The 21,185-nt window shown below is 40.5% G+C and overlaps 4 protein-coding genes across 4 annotated transcripts; 3 read left to right on the forward strand and 1 right to left on the reverse strand.

The window, feature by feature from the left end:
* The first annotated feature begins 3,771 nt into the window (after positions 1 to 3,771).
* LOC113716303 (uncharacterized) lies at positions 3,772 to 8,457 on the forward strand. The gene is made up of 7 exons (XM_072071232.1): positions 3,772 to 4,289; positions 5,778 to 5,949; positions 6,128 to 6,177; positions 6,512 to 6,812; positions 7,331 to 7,519; positions 7,611 to 7,793; positions 7,965 to 8,457. The coding sequence occupies exons 1-7, from the start codon at positions 4,096 to 4,098 to the stop codon at positions 8,208 to 8,210; spliced, it is 1,335 nt and encodes a 444-aa protein (XP_071927333.1). The 5' UTR covers positions 3,772 to 4,095; the 3' UTR covers positions 8,211 to 8,457.
* Positions 8,458 to 8,839: 382 nt separating this feature from the next.
* On the forward strand, positions 8,840 to 12,567 carry LOC113716712 (peptidyl-prolyl cis-trans isomerase FKBP19, chloroplastic-like). The gene is made up of 10 exons (XM_072071234.1): positions 8,840 to 8,948; positions 9,078 to 9,156; positions 9,488 to 9,637; positions 10,133 to 10,218; positions 10,301 to 10,351; positions 10,670 to 10,750; positions 10,853 to 10,897; positions 11,019 to 11,074; positions 12,117 to 12,192; positions 12,267 to 12,567. Exons 1-10 carry the CDS (start codon positions 8,868 to 8,870, stop codon positions 12,360 to 12,362), a joined length of 801 nt encoding a protein of 266 aa, XP_071927335.1. The 5' UTR covers positions 8,840 to 8,867; the 3' UTR covers positions 12,363 to 12,567.
* A 345-nt stretch (positions 12,568 to 12,912) lies between these two features.
* On the reverse strand, positions 12,913 to 16,249 carry LOC113716711 (sterol 14-demethylase-like). Its single transcript, XM_027241110.2, has 2 exons — positions 15,449 to 16,249; positions 12,913 to 14,207 (listed from the first exon to the last, which is right to left on the reverse strand). The coding sequence occupies exons 1-2, from the start codon at positions 15,923 to 15,925 to the stop codon at positions 13,209 to 13,211; spliced, it is 1,476 nt and encodes a 491-aa protein (XP_027096911.2). The 5' UTR covers positions 15,926 to 16,249; the 3' UTR covers positions 12,913 to 13,208.
* Positions 16,250 to 17,418: 1,169 nt separating this feature from the next.
* On the forward strand, positions 17,419 to 20,034 carry LOC113716874 (protein NRT1/ PTR FAMILY 6.1-like). Its single transcript, XM_027241406.2, has 4 exons — positions 17,419 to 17,786; positions 17,877 to 18,094; positions 18,238 to 18,818; positions 19,044 to 20,034. The coding sequence occupies exons 1-4, from the start codon at positions 17,555 to 17,557 to the stop codon at positions 19,912 to 19,914; spliced, it is 1,902 nt and encodes a 633-aa protein (XP_027097207.2). The 5' UTR covers positions 17,419 to 17,554; the 3' UTR covers positions 19,915 to 20,034.
* The last annotated feature ends 1,151 nt before the right edge of the window (positions 20,035 to 21,185 follow it).

Raw genomic sequence — 21,185 nt, forward strand, 5'->3', positions numbered from 1 at the left:
AAATTATTTTTCAATTCAAGTTTGAAAAATTTTATCCATCGAATCCGGGTCCAAATCTGACCTGTTGACACCGTTAATCCAAACAAAATCTAAGTTTCTTTCTTCGCTTGTTGTTGATAGCAGTGAAATGTCATGAAGATGAAGAAGATTGTCCAATAGCTTCAACACAGTTACTTTTTAAGCTTGGTGTACATTGCATCCATGATGGGCGGTTTGGGCTTCCCAACGCTCAACCTTGTGGACTTTTGTATGGCGTGGTGTCCTATATATATAGAGATAGAGCAAATTATCCGGTTGGCCACTAAATTTTTACGATCGTTGAATTTTGGTCATTCAACTATTAAAAATCTGGTTTTGACCACTAAAATGTATAAAGTTAAGACATGAAGCCATTCTGTTAGATTTAGCCGTTAAGTTCTTTGATCCGTCTATTCGCGCGATTTTCAAGACAAAGGAAAGAGTCAATTTAGGAATAATTTAGTCTCGGCACCGCACCGCACCACTTTGTTAGAGATAATTTAGTAGTTGTTGCTACAATGACAACAACAAAACACTGGAAGGCAATGGATTAGTCTTCTAATTGAATTAATTTCAATAGGATTGGGCAATGGCGATGTGTCATAGGGTCGGCTGCTGAGTCATTATCACCGCTTAGTTTTTAACCATAACCTACACAGGGAGTGCAGATAAACCACCGGCGCCCCAAAAACCAAAAAAAAAAAAAAGAATAATAAGAAGAAGAGGGACGATCGATAATAGTGAGATATCCCACAATCCAGTCATTCAATCTACTATCCATGTTAGCCCAAATTTAATTATTAAGGAACAAAAAAAAAAAAGCAAGATCAGCGAATTTGTTCATGAGCAAGATCCATGAATTTGTTCATGGACTGCTCATCCATTTACGCCCTCACCACCCACCTCTCTTAGACCCTTTTCGACAACTGCTCGTGTCATCTGAAGTCCCAACTCCCAAACAAAGACCTCGATTCACTCATCTCCATCACCACTAATGACGACCTTCAGAATATGCTGGAAGAGCACAACCGCATCTCCGCCGTTACATCCCCTACACCATCGTGCATCAGATTATTTCGCTTCCCCATAAAGCCAGAGTCTCCGAGTTCAGTGCTTTTTGATCTGAAAGCTGACTCGTGGTTTTCTGATGCTCTGAATAACATGAGGATTGTTCAGAGGGGTCAGTCTGCTGATGCTGTTGGTTTGGGTCAGGGACTAATGGGTTTGGATATTTTGGGTAGATCAGATTGTAATGCAGCCTTGGAGAATCCAACTAAAAGCATGAGTAATAATGGTGCTGAGGCTAAGGAAATTAGTGGGGCTGTGCCGGAATCGTTGGTATTAGAGAGTAGCTCGTCCTTTGGGTCAACTAGTTCTTCAATTTCAATGTCAAATAAAGACCAGCTGTTGGATCTATTGTGAGGATGGGAGCTTCAATTTGTTCGAGAGCTAAGCTCAGAGTACCCTCTTAAATTTTCAAGAGGTGCAAGTGCTATTTTCAACTTCCCATATTGACTCATTCTTTTGTCTTGGAAATCGTGCTGACAAATAGATCAAAGAACTTAATGGCTAAATCTAACATAATGACCTCGTATCTTAATTTTATACATTTTAGTGGCTAAAATCGGACTTTTAATAGTTGAGTGACCAAAACTCAATGATCGCAAAAGTTTAGTGGTCAACCGGATATTTTGCTCATATATATATGTAAAAAAGAGTTTATAGGTCACTGTTGGGGTAATTAGGCATAAAAAAAATCAAATACAAGTTATTAATCCAAATGCATCACATTGTAATATGTAATTGAGTACGGTTTAACTATTGTGTCATCTCATATGCAATTGATTTGTATTCCACGTGATTATCAAACTTTCAAGTGCTGTTTAAATCATTTATAAGTAATTGTAATGCTTTTCATCTTCTTCTATAGTTACTAGATTGTTTTTATAGGTATAATAAGAGAAGGTGTTAATGCTAAAGATAATTGGGTTTGGAAGCTCTTAATAATAAAGATGATTGGTTCTGATTCATATTTTCAATATGTTACAAGTATAATTGCAGTACTCTTTAGCTTTCTGACAATAATATAAGTTTTTTATATTGAAGAATGTTGCTTCAAGTGCTTGTACTCCATATTTTGTTGTGATGTTTGGACAGGTATGCTCATGGGTTTTTTTTTTTCTTTATGCAATTTGATATGTTTAGCTGATACAACAAAAATTGTGAGTTTTCTACTGCAATATTTTTTCAGTAGTTATTATATAAATATGAAAATTTCATTATGGAATACATGATATATACCTATGAATACTAATAGGAACCTTCCTATATTTTCTAATTATATTTCCAAAATTTGATGTTTGCGGCTGTAGATGGTCAAATTGTGAGTAAAGATTATCTTTTGACTACAATTTCATGATCAAAGTAGGATCTAAATCTGACCTTATGGTTTGAATGTTAATTGTTGATTGGATATGGGCATGACTGTGTTATAATAGTATAATAACAAAGGCAGTAATGTTTTTGTTATGATTATTATTTATAACGGTATGGTATGATTATCTACGATAATCGAATTTCTTTTGCTTATAAATTAATTTTTTTTATAAGTCTGTTGATTTGACCAATTTACTTATAATTTTATGCACTTCGACTGATTCAATTAAACTTATTACCATTCAATTCTAATTCTAATATATTTTTTTAATAAATTTATTTCAATAAATATTTCATCACACAGATTAAAACTCCCGCACTTAGCGCGGGCTTTCCCCCCGTGGTATAATATAATATAATATAAGGTGATTTGTGTGGACTGTGGCGAGCAACAAGATTTTCGCACTAGCACTAGTAGCAGTCGTTTCTCAGATGGAAGCCCAATTGGCCAGAGCCCAGCACCACACCGAATACTTCCTTATGGGCTTGGCCTGCGGACTCCTCATCCACCCTCATACTATGACAAAATGAGCTGGGCAGTCGGCACGCCACCCTAATTAATTAATTCGTTTTGTGCCACCAACGCGCAACACTCGAATGGAAGCGCGCACGCGGCCCACGTCAAGCCTTTTTGTGTTTATTATTATATATATATATATAAAGGATATATATTTGGATGACTGAGGATTACAGTAAGCCTTTCTTATCTTTTGGGATAAAAATCCATTCATGTTGAAACTCTAAGGTTTGATAAAACAGTTTTGAAATCACTATTCAAACTCGATTACTGAAAGAAATTTCGATTAAAACGGGTTGGGAATGATTATAATACTTATTGTTTTTATTGAGAGGGGCCAAAGTGTTATTAACCCTTTTACTTCTTGGTTACCTGTATTATATTGATAGACCTCAGCTGCAGCTGCTCACCAACCCCCCCACCAACATTTTCCAAAAAAAAAAAAAAAAGGAAAAAAAACTCCACCAACATTTCCATTGGCGACTTTGTAACCAGACAATGCCTTTGTTTAGGAATGCTGTTACTGTACTAAATGGATTCGGATATTAAATGCACTGAATTTTTTAGATAAAATTTGCCGTGATAAATTATTCACCATTTATTACTGAAAGCGATATGCATTTAAATGTATTAAATTTAATATTCAATAATTTAATAAATTTAGACTTCAATTTTATCGAACCAAATGTACACTAAAACAATACTACTAATCCGTTTTTGATACTAGTATTAGTACTACTAATATAGTAATATATACAAGTGCATCTACATATGGGGGCTGGCTGGCTGGCCGTCAATTGCTAATCCTAATCCCAATCATTAAGCTTGAATTTGCTGCAGAATTATCCTTTTTATGGTCCTTTTCTTCTTTTAATTTGTTGGGGAATCCATCAGGGTACTGTGAATTGTTGGGGATACCGCTAAGAACCAAATAGCCACCAGAAGACCAAAGCACCGCAGCGGCCTTCCTCCTCCGCTTGTTTGTTTTGGCCGCAGTGGATCGAAGCAAGTAGTCCTCCTCCGGTCTCCTCCTACTCCTACTTAGGCGGCTATCAAATTTACCAAAATCATCCTGAAAACTCTCACACACACACACTCCACCTAAATCCTTCAAATTCTTTTTGATGGCTTCCATTTCCAAGCTTTCAACGCCTCCCACCGCTTCTCATTTCTCAACATCCTCTTCTTCTCAGCCATCTCCAACAATCCGATCCTTGTGCCTTTTTCTTCCCAACAATACCAATACCAACGCCCTTTGCCTTTCCTCCTCCAACCTCTCCATCCGGCCCACCCGCCCTATCATCGCTCCTTCCTTGCTGTACGTCTTCTTCTACCTCCTCTTATATTTATATACACACACACACACATATTGTCAACTAGTACCTTTTCTTTTCTTTTTTTCTTTTATTTTTCTTCTCTATTTCTGCTACATATTATGATTCCTCATCATATCTGCTTCATATTGGACTAGCAATTTTTTACGCTTTTGTGTTTTCCTTCAATCAATCATTGTAATACCAGGGTGGGTTTGTACACCCCAATCCCGACAGCGTCTTGATTTTTCTTTGTTTTCTAGGTTCCCTCTTGATCCATTCAACGCCCTTTCTCTGATTCATGACCATGATGCTGTTAATTTTGCTAGTATTTCCATTACATTTCTCAAGCTTCTTGTTTGATTTTTTTTCCCCCGATCACTCTGGTCCAGTCCAGATCCTTTCTCTGGTTCTTAGTAAAGTATAAAAAGTTATTGCTCTTAATATAAAGTCTTCTGATCTTCTTCTTCTTCTTCTCCCTTCCAAAAAGCTCCATTTTTTTTTTTTGCTTCCTAGTATTTAAACACGTGTTCACAAATTATTTCCGTTTTAGCACTGCGGCACCTCTTAAAGGTGCCATCTTGTCTACTTAGGAAGGATAGAGAATCAGATTTATCAAATTCCTGTCAAGTACAATAGACGATGAAAGATCTATCAGATTTCTCATGTAGCAGCACTTTCTAAATGAGATTATCATAAAGTACTACTTTCGTAGTGTTTTTAGAACTTCTTGTTGTCCGTCAATGTGAAATGTCCAGATACAGCGTTTTTTTTTATTGGCAACCTTCATTTGAACTTGCTCTTCTTTTAAATAAAATTGTCAAGCTGTTCAATGTTTTTTAGCATTGGTATTATTTTCTGAGTATTAGTAGCATTAGTATCATTTTTTTTTTCCTGACAAACCTGTCCTTCCCAGATTCCCAAATACTACCATCACCACAACAAGTCTGCTTATTTTCATAAGCTTATTAACTTTTACGAGTCACTCTATTATTCTTGTTCTCTTCTTAACAATGTTAAGTAGATCCTTGATTCTTGAACCTATTTTTGGTTTTCCAATGATTTTAGCGTGAGAAGACCCGTCCTTAATGTATTTGACCTTTTAGTGGTTGACACTAGAGCAATATTGACAGCGAGGGTGACACCTTATGTCCCGTTGGCATAAATTTCCAGGAGGTTGGTGATTTTTAGGGGTTTGCTTTCTTTAAAATTCCCTCTTCCAAATGAAAGGGAGAAAAAAGTTTCAAGGATGAATTTCAGAATGGAAAAGATAGGGGAAAAACAGAGAGTAAGCTAGCCAAGCCCATATCAGTTTTGGGTCTGGTGCATTTGCTTGTGGGTATTGTGCTATGCTACTGATTCCATTAGATAATAATAGCATACCCATGCACATTTAAGCTTACCATTGTACGCTATTCTCTTTGTTGGTGAACTTCTATTGCTCCTGCAATTTGTACTTATTTTTGTGGTCTTTACGATAAGTTTGTTAACAGTGTCAGGTGCTCCCAAATTGATGGAAACGGGAGTCATGTCAAGGGAACGACACTTCATGACCTTTATGAGAAGCAAGGGCAAAGTCCTTGGTACGATAACTTGTGCCGTCCTGTAACAGATCTGCTTCCACTGATTGAAAGTGGTGTCAGGGGCGTGACCAGTAATCCAGCGGTAAATTACCCATATGCGTATCTTCTTTACCAAATCAAATGTTCGTAATTCTACTGTTTGTGCCATCAGGAAGAAACAGTGGTGGAGAATTACCTGATTTAAAAGCAAAAAAAAAAATGGTGTTGATCTTCCCTGCAGGTTTCATTTACCTAATTATTTGCTGATATCTTGATTGCAGATCTTTCAGAAGGCTATATCAACTTCAAATGCCTATAATGAACAATTCAGGTAAAACTTTTCACTTCCCCTTCCAAGTAATTAATGACCATTTGCCCATGCTTTTGGTGCTATTTACTTCTTTTCTGTGTTATCTCAGCAACGGTCAGTTAAACTTCTCTCTCTCTCTCTCTCTCTCTCTCTCTCTCTCCCCTTTGTTCTCTAATGGTTCTTTTCTACGGGGATGGGGACCAGGGAGTTTAGTAGCTAATAGTTTTTGGTGTTTGTAGTAAACCTTCGTGAAGTTGGGAATTGCTTGGTTCTTATGTCGCATAATACTGACGTTAACTGGGCTTAATCTTTCTGTTCCAATATCCTAAGATCAAATACACAAATACTTTTGCAGGGAACTTGTGCAAGCTGGAAAAGACATTGAAAGTGCATATTGGGAACTTGTTGTGAAGGATATACAGGATGCATGCAAACTCTTTGAGCCAATTTATGATGAAACTGATGGTGGTGATGGGTACGTGTCTGTCGAAGTGTCACCTGGACTTGCTGATGATACTCAGGGGACTATAGAAGCTGCAAAGTGGCTTCATAAAAAGGTTCAGCGTCCTAATGTTTACATCAAGATTCCTGCTACTGCTCCATGCATCCCCTCAATCAAGGAAGTGATTGCATCAGGAATTAGCGTGAATGTTACGGTAGGTTGATTTTTTATCAGGTATCCCTTGGTAATAAGAAATAATATGCTAATGTAACATGTTTATTGAATTTGCATGAGGTCCTCATATATGGTAATGTACCATTTTAAAGTCTTATTGGCTTCCAACAATGGTGGGAAGAACCTGCACTGGCATCATTTAGTTTATCTTGTCCACCTCTGTAGTTATTATTACTAAGTGGTGAGATTGCATTTTTGAGCTTGAGGATTGGTTTGACTTTTGTAAAGCTTGAAGTTACAATAGGAGGCCAGACCCAGAGACAATATAATCTAGTTCTGGGAAGTGTAGTCCCCTAAGATGATCCCTAATTAAATTGTTGCCCTATGAGGAGGCTGATAGAAAATAAGCCTGAGTTGATGGAGAGCCCCTGACCACATGAACATTATCTTTGAGGAAGAAAAGTGAAGAACTTTTGCTTGTGTTACTTACTATACTTAGTTGTGCTACGAAATTCTTTTGGGTTGTTGACATTTTTTTTTTCGTTTTTGGACAAACAGCTCATATTCTCTCTTGCTAGATATGAAGCAGTTATTGATGCTTACCTGGATGGCCTAGAGGCCTCTGGACTATCTGATCTCTCTCGAGTTACAAGTGTTGCTTCCTTCTTTGTTAGTCGAGTAGACACCCTTGTTGACAAGATGCTCGAGAAAATTGGAACTCCTGAAGCTCTTGATCTCCGTGGGAAGGTAATTATATAGGAACTTCTAGATTTTGCAAATTCTTCTGGGTTATGCTGCAACTTGTGGAATCTGTGCCATTGACTAACACCCGTTACAGGCTGCAAATGCTCAAGCAGCTCTAGCCTACCAGGTCTACCAGAAAAAGTTCTCTGGTCCAAGATGGGAGGCTTTGGTGAAGAAAGGTGCCAAGAAGCAAAGGCTGCTGTGGGCTTCAACCAGTGTGAAGAATCCGGCATACCCTGATACTTTATACGTGGCACCTCTCATTGGACCTGACACGGTAAGTTAAATTCTTATCACGTTGTACCTTGTCCTTTCTGGTATTTGTGGACCAAGGGAAAGCTTTTGAATTGGGAATTTGTGATCTAATTGTGCCCAAGTCTTGTGGACGAGATCATGTCAATCCATTTGTAAAGATAGTGTGGGTTTATTAACCATTTTGACAACATAGGTATCCACCATGCCGGATCAAGCTCTTCAAGCATTCATTGACCATGGTACTGTCGGAAGGACCATTGACGCAAATGTGTCCGAAGCAGAGGGTATTTATAGTGCCTTGGAGAAGTTGGGAATCGCGTGGAGCTACGTGGGTTCTCAACTTGAGCTTGAGGGAGTGGATTCTTTTAAGAAGAGCTTTGACAGCTTGCTTGACAGTCTGCAAGAGAAGGCAAATTCTCTCAATCTAGTGAGCCTGTAAGCGCTGTGCGATGTTGAATTACAATTACGCTGGAACAATGAACAACAAAATTAAATAAAGGGGTGCTGTAAAGACGAATAAATGTTTGATGTGTGCGGTGTAACTTGTAAGAGGATGGTGTTGTGTTGAGCTGTGATGATATTATGTATGGTTGTGCTTTAATATGGACATTTTTGCAGTACTGTACTACTTTGTAATATCCCCAGACGGGGTTCGTTATCCAGTGGCTGTTCTTTGGGGTGGTGAATTTTTATTTGCCAATGCGCTGCACCTCTTGCTCTGCGAGAAAGAGTTCCAACAGTTCTGACAGAGGGTAACTGTCAACTGTCCTGCGATGCTTGTTTTCTTGTACGAGTTTCGTTCTTATGAAATGAACTTCGTGGGATTCAAATCAGCTTCTAAACAGAAAATTATGTTCATTCATTTTAGTTGTCTAGCTTGTCAGGTTTGGTTAATGAAATGAAGGATGGGAGAAAATATTACTGCTAGTAATAGAAATCAGAATGGAAACAGACGACAAAGAGGGAGACCAAATAGTAATGGTCCAACTGCAGTTGCAACCTCCGGACTCAGTGTGAACCATACGATAAAAGGTCGGGGGTACAATGGTGAGATTAGGTACGAGTGGATGCTACAAAAGCTGAGGTGAAGAGGAAAATGGCGTGCATTTCTGCCGTCATTTCTGTTTCAAATGTTAACGTTGGTGCTTCAGCATCTCCATCACCATCCTCATCCTGGGTACGTAAAGCTAAGCTGTCCGCATTCTTCTTCTGGTTTCTTGCGGTTTCACTTAATCGTAGAAAGTGCTTTGCGCTTCCAAATGAAAGAATCTAAATTCCAATGGGATCAAATATTTTTACATTCCAGTGGCGGCACTGGCACACGCCCAAGCTTCAGAGCATCACAACGCCCCTCCCCACTGACGCCCATCCCCAACCTGCAGCAGGTTATTTCCCCACTGTCCCTTTCTAACTGTTGAAAATCTGCTTAATCGATGCAATACTTCCACTGCTTGTCGATCTTACCTTTGACAAACGTAAATGAGCTGATGAAAACAGACTGACCAAGTGCATTCAAAAAGAGAGCAAAACAATAAGGAATTCAACGTTGGAGGCATCTTACCTTAAATAATCTGTTTCTTCTTCTTCTTCAAAGGAATTATTTTTTTGGCTCCTTCTGCTTCATTTGTTTCTCATTTTGCAATCTTTTTTGAGTACGAAGCCTACGTTACTAAACAGTCTCTTCTCTATCCTTGATGATTTCATGTGTACCACTAGGGTTTTCACTTGCTGAAGATGAAACTCCAAGGCCAGCCTTTTCTCCTCTTGTCCATCGGCGGAAAGTTGTCCTGTCTTCTGTTGGACTGTTGATGGCGTCCACTTATTTCAATGGAGCCGCCTCTGCCCTGTCTTCTCGATTCGCTGACAGTAAATCTCTCCCTCCACCGTGCCTCAACTTACCCTTTTTCTTTCAAGTTTCTGTTTCATGCAAACACATGATGGTGATTGACTCGAATCATTATTTTTTACCCGCAATTGTTTGTGTTCCCCAGGTTAATCGAAAGCCTGCTCTAGAGCTACTCTTTTAGCTGCCTTGATAACCTGTATCGTGCAATTTCTTATAGATGAATTTGTTTCTTTTCACGTTCATTTCCGAAGCTGCTAAGTTGAGCTTCCAATCAATTACATGTTCCAATGCCCCTGCATTGCCTTGATAATGACCGTATTATTCATCCTTATTATCATCTGCATCATCTGAATGTGTGACTATATTAAACCATGAATGTGTTTTGTTTCCTCATTTCCTTTATCCTTTTCTAGGCTATTCAAGTCCTTTTCATTCTTTCCATAATCATCTGATTGATATGTGCATCCTCCTGTAGATCTGAAGACTAATCATCAGCTCACTGTTTGAGCATACAGTGCCAGCATTGAGGGGAAAGGACTACGGCAAGACAAAGATGCGATATCCTGACTATAGTGAAACAGAATCAGGTCTACAGTACAAGGTCACCCCCTGCGACATACTTTCTTCTCTTTCTTCTTCCATGCTCACCTTGGTTTTTAACTCTGAACTGACAAACATTACAGGACCTGAGAGTAGGAAGCGGGCCAACACCAAAGATAGGAGAGACAGTTGTGGTAAGCCAATTATATCTAAAATCTTTAGGAGAATAAGGACATAACCATCTAAGCTCAATCAAACTACGTTGAGGACTCTTCAAAATGAAAGCTTTGTTGAAGATAATTCTTCAAGCCTGTAACTGTTCTTTTCCTTAAAAGACATAATTGAAACTGAAGTTTTCTGACTGTTGTCTCGTTCACTTTAATCTTGAGGAATAAGTGATAGAATATTCTATTGTGATGAGATAATGCAAAATTTCTAGTCTTCTTGTCGCTCATTTGACACTTTAAGTTCTGAGAAATGTTGATAGTTCTTTATCATTGAATATCTTGTAGGTTGACTGGGATGGTTACACTATTGGATATTACGGTCGCATATTTGAAGCTCGCAACAAAACGAAGGGTGGTTCGTTCGAGGTATAACTTTATACCCATTATAGAAGAATTGGTAATGATTGCTCTCTAAAACATGCAAGTCTTTGTCTGATACATCATCTGTTACTTTCAATCAATATGCAGGGGGATGATAAGGAGTTCTACAAATTTAAAATTGGATCTGAAGAGGTAAGACTCTTTTGCCTGCAAAAAGATTGAGACAGGGAATTGCTAAGTGTGCTTTTTGGCACGTAAGGTTTAGTTGAACAGAGACTCCTGATTGCACTGTTGGTTTTTTGGAAAATATTAGGTCATACCTGCATTTCAGGAAGCTGTTTCAGGCATGGCACTTGGTGGTGTCAGAAGGTATTAGATTTTTCAACTGTACTAAATAAATTTGTCTTGTTCCGTATGACACAATCATGATTAACTCTATCCGCTCTCCCTGCAAGAAGAAGGAAAAAATAGAAATATAAACTGCTTATTGAAGAAACTACTGCCTTCCATGTGAACCATAGGTTATGGCAGCTTTTGAATGCTTAAGTCAGCGTACTCAAAAAGTTCAGACACAAAGGAATATGAGAAGTTATTAACTGTATAGGTTAGAGCGCATGCACATTCAGCATTACTTTGAAGGGAGAATCGGACTAGATTTGGCATTAACAACTATAACCATCAGAACTTAAGGTTGCATGTGCAACTCAATGTTAGTTCTAGACATGGTGTAAAATAATTTAGTATTTGCTATACTACGACGAAAATGATCTCATCGATATTTTTTCTAGTCCTTTCTTTTCACACCCTCTTGCACTCTTATTATAGTGCTAATAGTCAGTTGAGCAACTGTCTACTTATTAGAAATTTTAAAGATTACTTTTTTATTGTTTTCTGAAATTTTGGTTCCCAAGGCATATGCTTGAATGCATGAATACCTTCTTCCGTGTACATGGAAGCTAGGCAGCAAAACCAGAGATGTAATTGTGGGAGGTTTACTCCCATAACATGTTCACTTAAGCTAGTATTGCACGTTCACATGGTGGCCATCAAAATACAGCTTTTATGTCCATTATGGATAGAATTTCCTACCTTCCTTGTCAGTATGTAGTGGATGGAGCTGTTCAAGCTGCTTCCTTGTTGGATCAGTTCCATAGACAAGGAGTCAATTTCCAACATAAGGGTCCACAACCCCCCCCCCCCCCCCCCAAACCCAAAAAAATGTCACTTTCCTTGGGCAAAACTGGAACCTGTATTTGGATGTCATATCCCGTAACTCCTCCAGTGTGCATGAAACTGGAATTTTCTTGTAAGACTATTATATCCAACTGGATTAGAGAATCAGTTCAGCTGATATGATTTGCCTAGAGATTCGCAATGTTTTCTCAACTTTTTCTTCCTCTCACTGATGCAGGATTATTGTTCCCCCAGAACTGGGATATCCTGACAATGACTTCAACAAGAAGGGTCCTAGGCCAACAACATTTTCGGTATGGCAATTACTTTTGCAATTGTGCATGTACATGTCTTCTATGAATGATTTGCCTTGCTTTAATGTGTATAGGGGCAGAGAGCCTTGGATTTTGTGCTGAGAAACCAGGGGTTGATAGACAAAACTCTCTTGTTTGATATTGAGCTATTGAAGATCGTCCCTACTTGAGGCCTTCCCTAATTGAAGAATGTATGAAGTATATTGTCAGATTTGTTCACATACAACAGTACCAAAAGGCGTTTCTTATACAACGATGTAGAGATGTAGACGACACTAGTAGGGTTGCTATATTGTATTTCATCCTTGGTAGTTGGCAAGGGACTGTGGTTTGGTTTTACATGGAAGAAAAGGTACCTTGAATTAGTTGGCACAATGGCAATATGCTCATGTCGAGTTGTTGTGTACGACACCCTCTCAAAATCTATAAGCAGAAGAATTGTAGAAACGCTTTCAACACAGCTTTGGCTTGCTTACCATGAAGTTTTTTGAATGCGCAAGTTTGCTTTAGTCTGTCCCATATTTGCTTTGATGTACATCTTAAAATAGAAGAAGATGCTACATCTAACTGAAGTGTAACTTGAAGTGCCATGTGAAAATCTTGCGTAATGACGAGAATGTTTACAAAATTTTCTTTCCTATTATCCCAACGATGAAGCTCGTTTTGTTACTATCAGAGCCATATAGGCCCGTGATAGGGTCTGGTTATTGCTATTAGAACTGGATTAATATAATCATTTCACCACTAATAAAGATACAAAACATTCAGGAGAAAACCTTGTCCAGCAGCAGAAATGCGATCCTGCATTGATTACAGATATCAAGAGGACACAAGACAGAGAAGTTTAATGTCTCCAGAAAACAATGATAGACTCATGACTGCCACTTTCTTCGAAAGACCTAAGATGGTGAGTCATTGAAGGAGTGGAACAAGCTTTCAAACCATTTCAGCTAAAGGGAAAACCGGCAGCCAAAGAAGAGCTTAACACAAAGCAAATTTGAGCAGAAAGTGTTCACTTAATCCACTGGAATCTGTCGGCGCTTGTACCGTACCATGACTTTGCCTTTCACACCCACAACCATGGCATTCCAGTCAATCTCCGGAAAAGGTGAGATCAATTCCAATTCAAAGTTTCTCAACAAGTGGCTCCAGATTGCTTTTATTTGCAAATATGCAAATGGCTCTCCTAGACATCCATGCCTGCCACCACCGAAAGATATATAAGAGAATGCTCCTGCCGCCTTGTCTTCATCTCTTCCTGGAGCAAATCTGTCAGGGTCATAAGTGTCAGGATCTTTGTAAACATGCGGGAGGCGATTGGCGAAAGCAGGAGATGTGGCAACTATATGGCCCTTGGGAATATCATACTCTTTTCCATCCTTGGTAGTCACACTGAAATCAGTGTGCGAGCTGCGTAGCAGCATTACCAAAGGAGGGTGGAGTCTTAGAGCTTCTTTTATGCAACGGTAGAGGACTTCCATGTCAGATAAGATGTCATGATCAACCTTATCTCCATGCTTCTTCATCAGATTCTTCTGCTCATCCAAGACTTGCGACATGTATTTCTTGTTGCAGAGGAGGTAAGCCCCAGTCCAAGTGGAGGTGATGGAACTGGTGTGCTGGCCTGCAAAAAGAGCAGCGATGAGCAGGCCAGTGACCTCAGCTTCAGTTGTTGGGCGTCCATCTTTGTATTTGGAGTCCATAAAGCACTGTAACATATCATTCTGTGTCTTCCCACTTTGTCTACGAGAAGCAATTATGCTGGCAAAGATTGCTGCAAGCTTCTTGCGAGCCTTGTCACGACGGTGATGGGCAGGTATTGGCAGATATGGATAGATGACACTGATGGGGAGCATACCGTTGTCGAGGTCATGGAAGAGAGCAGAGACATCATCAAATAGCTTGTTGCGTACCTCTTCTCCCAAAAGGCATCTACTTGCGGTCAGAATAATTAGGTGCTCCAGTTCATATTTCAAGTCCACTTCACCGCTGTCTCCCCATTTTGAGAAATAATCCTTCACAGACCAAGAAAAAGAACAAGGAAAAGGTCAGAGCCTGGTAGCAAAGTATGTGAGGCACTACTTTTTGACCAAGTTATTTTGTAAATCAAAACACACTAGCACCTGATTTGGTTTCCTCTTTTTTTTTTTTAATAATTATTTTGGGGTCAAATACTTTGGGTCATCTGAATAACTCTATTTCAGGGAACAGGGCAAAATTTCATTGAACAAAGGAAGTTTCTGTTGTGTCGTGTTTAGAATCTTTTAGACTCTTGCAAGTTGTCCAATAAATTTACACACAGAGGATGGAACCTTCAATTAAGACAGGAGAGGGTCAAAAGCATGTTAATGGGCAGAAAAGACAGGCACTTGACCAAACAGAGGGAAGTAGAGCTTGATATATATTCAGGTTCAACTTCAATCATGGTTTTGCTTCTTGAAATGATAATGTAATCCTCCATTATTAATCTCCAGTGCATAATGAAAATGAACAATGCGACAGTAGAATAATTTTACTCACGCTGAATAAATAGCATAATGCATAAGTAAGAAATACATACTACTGCCATTATTTTTTTTAAAAAAAAAAATAAAAATAAATACTCCATCAGTAGAAAAGAAGCGTGGAAGGACAAAAGAGTAAATTTAGAGTACTGAATGCACTAAACTACACAGGACCATGCGTTCTGGTACGAGTTACCTATCTGGGGAGGCCTCCTTCCTAATGTTAGAATTCTGCATTTAGATTGAGATTAAAGAAAGATGAGATGCCAGAAGCTTCTTGTTTCGGAAGCAGCATTTTAGTTTAAGGCCTTTTGCCTGCTAAATGATAGGACGCGACAGGGCACAGAGGGCATGAGCAGTGATGAAGCTACTGCTCCTCTCCCCTCAGTTCCCACTTCCCACCCCAACCGACATTAACGAATGAATTGGGATGCTAGAGAAGTTCTAACACTAGCACAGTAGCACTAGCAGATTTCCCCCACCCCAATGAAAATGTCTGCAGATTTACTGCTAATTAATACCCCTAATAGTAGGACGGTACCAATCCTAGCAGCGGCCTTGCACCCCAACAGCCCCCACGCGGGAAGGGGGGGGGGGGAAGGAAAAGCAAAAGAAAATCTTAAAAAAAAAAATCCCATCTTTCCTGGTGAACATCTCATTTAAGTACTAGTCCAGTAATAAAAGAGGGGGGGGGGGGGGGGGGGGGCAGGATGGAAAATAAGAAAGGAAAAAAAAATAAATAAATGAAAAACCTGAGTTTCGAAAACCATCTGATCCACATAGCCCTTCAACTTGGTGACTCTGAGGGACTCGGTGAAGAACCTGAACTGCTCTTGCCTGATGGAATAGTCGACATCGAATACAACACCGGGCCCAAAAGTAGGGACGTTGAACTGGTAGACCTCCTGCTGGCTGAGATCGGATTCGGGGGCCTTGAAGAAATGGGCAGAAACCTCAGGGCCAATGAAGAAAGTGATGTTCTTGCTGAGAAGTTTGAGGGTAAAGACGCTGCCGAGCTTAGGGTATTCCTCCCTGAGCAAGTCCACGGGTCCCCTCAAGAAGCGGAAGAGGCCTCCAAAGAGGGGCCAGCCCTTGACGGCGGGGGGAAGGCGTTTGTTGGATCTGGGGATTATCAATGCAGATACGAGTTTTGCGACCAACAGGGTGGCCAGCAGCAGGAGCCCCACATTCAGGAATTTGCTGCCCTGTTCCATCATCATCCCCTCCATTTTCTCTCTTCTTCTTTATTTATTACTATTTTTTTTTTTGGGGGAGAACAGTGAGAGAGAGTCTATAATCAAATCCTCTGCAAAGAGAAAGAAAACCCAACCAACCACACAACCCGAAGAAAAGAAAAAAGGGTCAAGGCAAAAACAAAGGAAACAATCTGAGAGAGTGAAAGGTGGTTTTAAAACACTCCTCCCTAGAAATTCCTCAAGTTGGAGGAGAAGAACAGCAAAGTTACTACTGATACTAGTGCTAGCAGTGGAAGTGGAGCGAAGGAGTGGCGAGGCAGTGAGGTGATGAGTTGCCGTGCAGCTGAACTATCATCAGATTCAAGATTTTGCTACTCAGTAGTAAATTTTGTTAGTGAGTCGACTACCACTTACTGCTCAACACCCTTTTCATTCATGTGGTTTCTTTTTCCCCCATGGGCCGTTGTAGTAAGTGTACAACTACTACTGGGCGTCGTCTGAAAAAATAATAATATTTAACCCTTTAAAAAATAAAATAAATCTACTGGGCAAGTCCAAGTGGGATGATCCACTGTCAATTTGTCACGGGCTACGGTTTGGCTGGCGCAATTTGGAGAAAACATATGTATGTAGTGCTGTGCTGTGTGGCCACGGATTGAAAAATTTTGGGTCATCACAAAACGACCTTAAAAAATATCTAATCTCTGTCAAGCAGTGTTGGCCCAATTGTCCATCCTGGAAGGCCTGCTACATCTACACTTTGAAGTCCAAACAGTTTCAATATGGGGAGGCCCGAAAAGTGGCAGTCCGTCTCCTTCTCACTCATCCGTGCTTGCTTCTCCTTGACAACAAAAGTTCGGTCCGTCTGTTGTCAACTAAACGAGTGATTTTCATTCATTCATCCATCAGTCTGTCGTACAAAGTGCACTAATAACACTTTGGCTGTAGCAAAGTGCATTTAATGCCGTCGCTGCTTGAGTTGATGGTGGGTAGAAAGAAAGCAGCTGCTGCTAGTGTAGTGTAAGAGAGTGTATTTTCTTTATTTATACTCCTATTAAATTTTTCTTATTTAATGTTAGATATTAAATATAAGCTGCTTCGGCTGCACATCAAATTTAGCTGCAGCAATCATATTCAGCGGTTGGATCACCATTCATTTATTGTTGCTTTTATTACAGTAACACTACTGACTTGTGCATCTACTGAGGACATTTCCATCCGAGTGATGTATGGATGTGAGTGTGCGGGCGGCCGGGCATTTAATACATTGCTTAACTGCCTTCCCCTTCCCTAATTCTAATTGGTTCATATCTACATGAATAAGCTTATTCTTCTTCTCATTGCTTTTCATTTCTCTCCCCTCCCCTCCCCTCCGAATAATTTTACTACTAGTAGTAGATGTTTCGAGTGGCGGCGGGGTTCTGATTGCTCTTTCATTTGTTGGCTGATTTTTTCCCCATCCTTTTGGCAACTTCCCTCCCTCCAATTTCTTCTTTACGGTTGGTTTATCTGTTTGGAGTTGTTTAACGATCCATCACTCCAAACTGTTGCTGCAAATGCAAAATCATTCTGACTCCTACTTTTCCTTCCTCTCTGCTCCTTGCCACGAATAACCATTATACCACCATACTGCATCCCTCGCTCTCACCTCAGCAGCATAGCATGGCCGGTGCCACAGAGATCGCGTCCCCTGAAGTTTTGCCTGATGACATTTCCTCCTCCGACTCTCTTCGCAGGAAAAAACTGGGCATCTATTTCATTGAATCAGATGACAGGCGGACTGCTTTTAGTGGCGGCTACGTCGGAGGAGGTTCTACGCCAGTTAACATCCATGGAAAGCCCATTTCTAATTTATCCAGCACTGGCGGATGGATTGCTGCATTCTTCATCTTCGGTAATCAATGCCCCTACTCCTTTTAAATATCCCATACCCATACTGCAGCCTGCAGCTTAATTATTAGCTGTTACGGGTTTTTTTTGGCAGGCAACGAGATGGCTGAGAGGATGGCCTATTTTGGGCTCTCTGTCAACATGGTGGCATTTATGTTCTACGTCATGCATCGACCCTTCTCAAGTTCTGCCAATGCGGTCAATAATTTCCTGGGAATATCACAGGCCTCCTCTGTGATTGGCGGTTTCCTTGCCGATGCCTACCTTGGTAGATACTGGACCATAGCCATTTTCGCTACCATCTATCTTGCGGTAATCAATCGTCAATACCATCCATTACCCTTTTTCCTTGTTTTCACATGCCGGAATCGAGCAAATCTTGGTGGTGGACTAAAATTCTTGCTCTTGCTTTCGTGCAATTACTTAGTTTTCTTTTTTCCTTTCAATTTCTCCAGGGTTTAACGGGAATCACCCTGTGTGCTACCATGAACTTCTTTCTGCCGAACCAAGAGCAGTGTGACCAGATTGCCTTACTTCTGGGCAATTGTGAACCTGCAAAGCCCTGGCAGATGCTTTACCTCTACATAGTCCTCTATCTCACCGGATTTGGTGCGGCCGGAATAAGGCCCTGCGTCTCTTCTTTTGGTGCTGATCAGTTTGACGAAAGAAGTAGAGACTACCAATCACACCTTGACCGCTTCTTCAACTTCTTCTACCTGTCTGTCACGGTTGGAGCCATCGTGGCCTTCACGGCAGTGGTCTACGTCCAAATGAAGCATGGATGGGGCTCTGCCTTTGGTTCGTTGGCCATTGCCATGGGTTTGTCCAACATGGTCTTCTTTCTTGGCACTCCCTTGTACAGGCACCGATTGCCGGGAGGCAGCCCTCTGACTCGTGTTGCGCAGGTTCTCGTGGCTGCTTTCCGCAAGAGGAATGCTTCTTTTGATAGTGGCGACTTTGTAGGCTTGTATGAACTTCCTGGCAAAAGATCTGCTATCAGAGGAAGCAGCAAAATAGCTCATACTGATGATTTCAGGTAACTCCTAATTCTTTCCGTTACCCTGAAAAGACTAAGATCATTTGCAATATAATATGGTGGCAATTGCCGAGATAAATCTTCAAACTTTCTGAACAATTGACATCCTCTCTCTCACTCGAAGCACCACAAGATCAGCCCACCTACATTCCTGAATCATTTTAACCAGGCACTAGCATATACGTGTAACACTACTTGTTAACCAGGCACTTTTGGCCTGCGCAGATGTCTGGACAAAGCTGCACTGCAACTGAAAGAAGATGGTGCTGACCCAAGTCCTTGGCGGCTCTGCACCGTGACGCAAGTAGAAGAAGTTAAAATTCTTCTAAAGCTCATACCTGTTCCGCTATGCACTGTGATGCTCAATTTGATCTTAACAGAATACCTGACCCTCTCAGTGCAGCAGGCATATACGTTAAATACTCACATCGGTGGTTTGAAGCTCCCGGTTACATGCATGCCAGTCTTTCCTGGCCTCAGCATATTTTTGCTACTCTCCTTTTACTATTCCGTGTTTGTCCCGCTGTCAAGACGCGTCACTGGTCACCCCCATGGCGCTTCTCAGCTTCAGAGGGTAGGCATTGGTTTGGCAGTTTCGATCTTGTCTGTGGCATGGGCTGGGGGTTTTGAGAGGTACAGGAGACACTATGCCGTTAAACAGGGGTACGAGGCCAGCTTTCTCACTCCCATGCCCGACCTAAGTGCATACTGGTTGTTGATTCAGTACTGTCTGATTGGAATTGCTGAAGTGTTCTGCATAGTTGGGCTGCTAGAATTTCTCTACGAAGAGGCTCCTGATGCCATGAGGAGCATAGGTTCAGCTTATGCGGCTGTTGCTGGAGGGCTAGGTTGCTTTGCAGCCACCATATTGAACAGCATTGTGAAATCTGTGACGGGCAACGGAGAAACTAGACGACCATCGTGGCTGTCCCAGAACGTAAACACTGGGCGGTTTGATTACTTCTATTGGCTTCTTACAGTTTTGAGTGTGATAAACTTTGCCGCCTTCTTGTATGCAGCACATTGTTACCAGTACAGAAAAAAGGAGCACGGAGAAATGAGGGAACCATCAAGCATACAATCTAGTCATGGTTAACAGAACTATAGGAACTTTCTTATTACAGAAGAACAAAGGAACCTCTTTCTTCTTTACCATTTAAGTACAATTTCTTACCTTCCAGTAAGCAGAATTTGATAATGGAATCTAGTCCTACAATTCATGTGTTCACCCCTCCCCCGTCAAAAAAACCCACCGGTTAAAAAAAAAGAAAAGAAAAGAAACTGTCGCGATCTGAAACAAGTTGCAATGCAGCTCTTTGTAATTTTTCATTAATATTATCTTGAATTCACATATTGAAATGGAATTGCTTTTGCTGATTTAGCTAAAATCAATTAAGTCAATACAAAACCATAATACCATTCACTCGCAACTGGTCATAACATACCCTGCCATGGAAAGGACAGCTCTCACTTCTTTCCGTCCATTCATTTATACAACCCAGGTCAAAGTGATCAGAGCATATCGATGTGATTTAGCATTCTCTTCAGTATATTCTACTCCAGCTTAGATCAATAACTGCTAAATGAAGGGCAGAAAGTGTTTCTTCTGCGAAATGCATTAATAATGGACAAAATGATTTTGAACAGGAAGATTAAAGCACCTTCTAAACATGTAGAACAGAGATCGTCTTCTTCAGTGGTTCTGTATAGACTACCCTGTGAGATGCTTTCACTGGCTTTAATTTTCCTGATGATGGTTCTACTGCAGAGTCCACTCTGTCCCATTCTTTCCCAGAGCCCAGCAGTTATGTCATACCAAATGCCTTGTTAGTCCCCTCAAGAGGTAACTTGAGAATGAAAAATACTAGCCTTCCCAGAACTTCTTAATGTCGAAGATGAGTATTAGCCAACAATATCAAATACAGGCATCGACATATACACAAACTCTCCCTCAATTAAAAGCTCAAAAAAGTAGGTAACTGTCAGAGGAAATGGCACATGGTTGCATTGTGAATAGCTATATAGAACTCTTGCTCTTCTTAGTAACAACTTCTTCACAAGTAAAAGCAGCAGAGTGTTTAAGATCAGAAAAATATAGCTTGTTTCTAGAGAGGGGAATGCCAAAGAAGATAACAGGAATTTCCTTTTTTTATTTCCTAGACGTTTTTCTTCAGCTACTAGCATAATATGGGGGCGAGGGTCATTTACATAGAAGTGGTAGAGAGCTTACTCCACTAGAAATCTGGCGGAGGAGCATGCAGTGGATCTCGGAATTTCTTGCAAACGCTCCTTTCTCCTCAGCAAAGAGAAAGCTCCTGCCTCTTGGATCTTGGCAACAATCTCAGATTGGTTGTTGCATTTCATGGA

The sequence above is a fragment of the Coffea arabica genome, chromosome 11c (assembly GCF_036785885.1).
Source record: "Coffea arabica cultivar ET-39 chromosome 11c, Coffea Arabica ET-39 HiFi, whole genome shotgun sequence".
Lineage (NCBI taxonomy): Eukaryota > Viridiplantae > Streptophyta > Magnoliopsida > Gentianales > Rubiaceae > Coffea > Coffea arabica.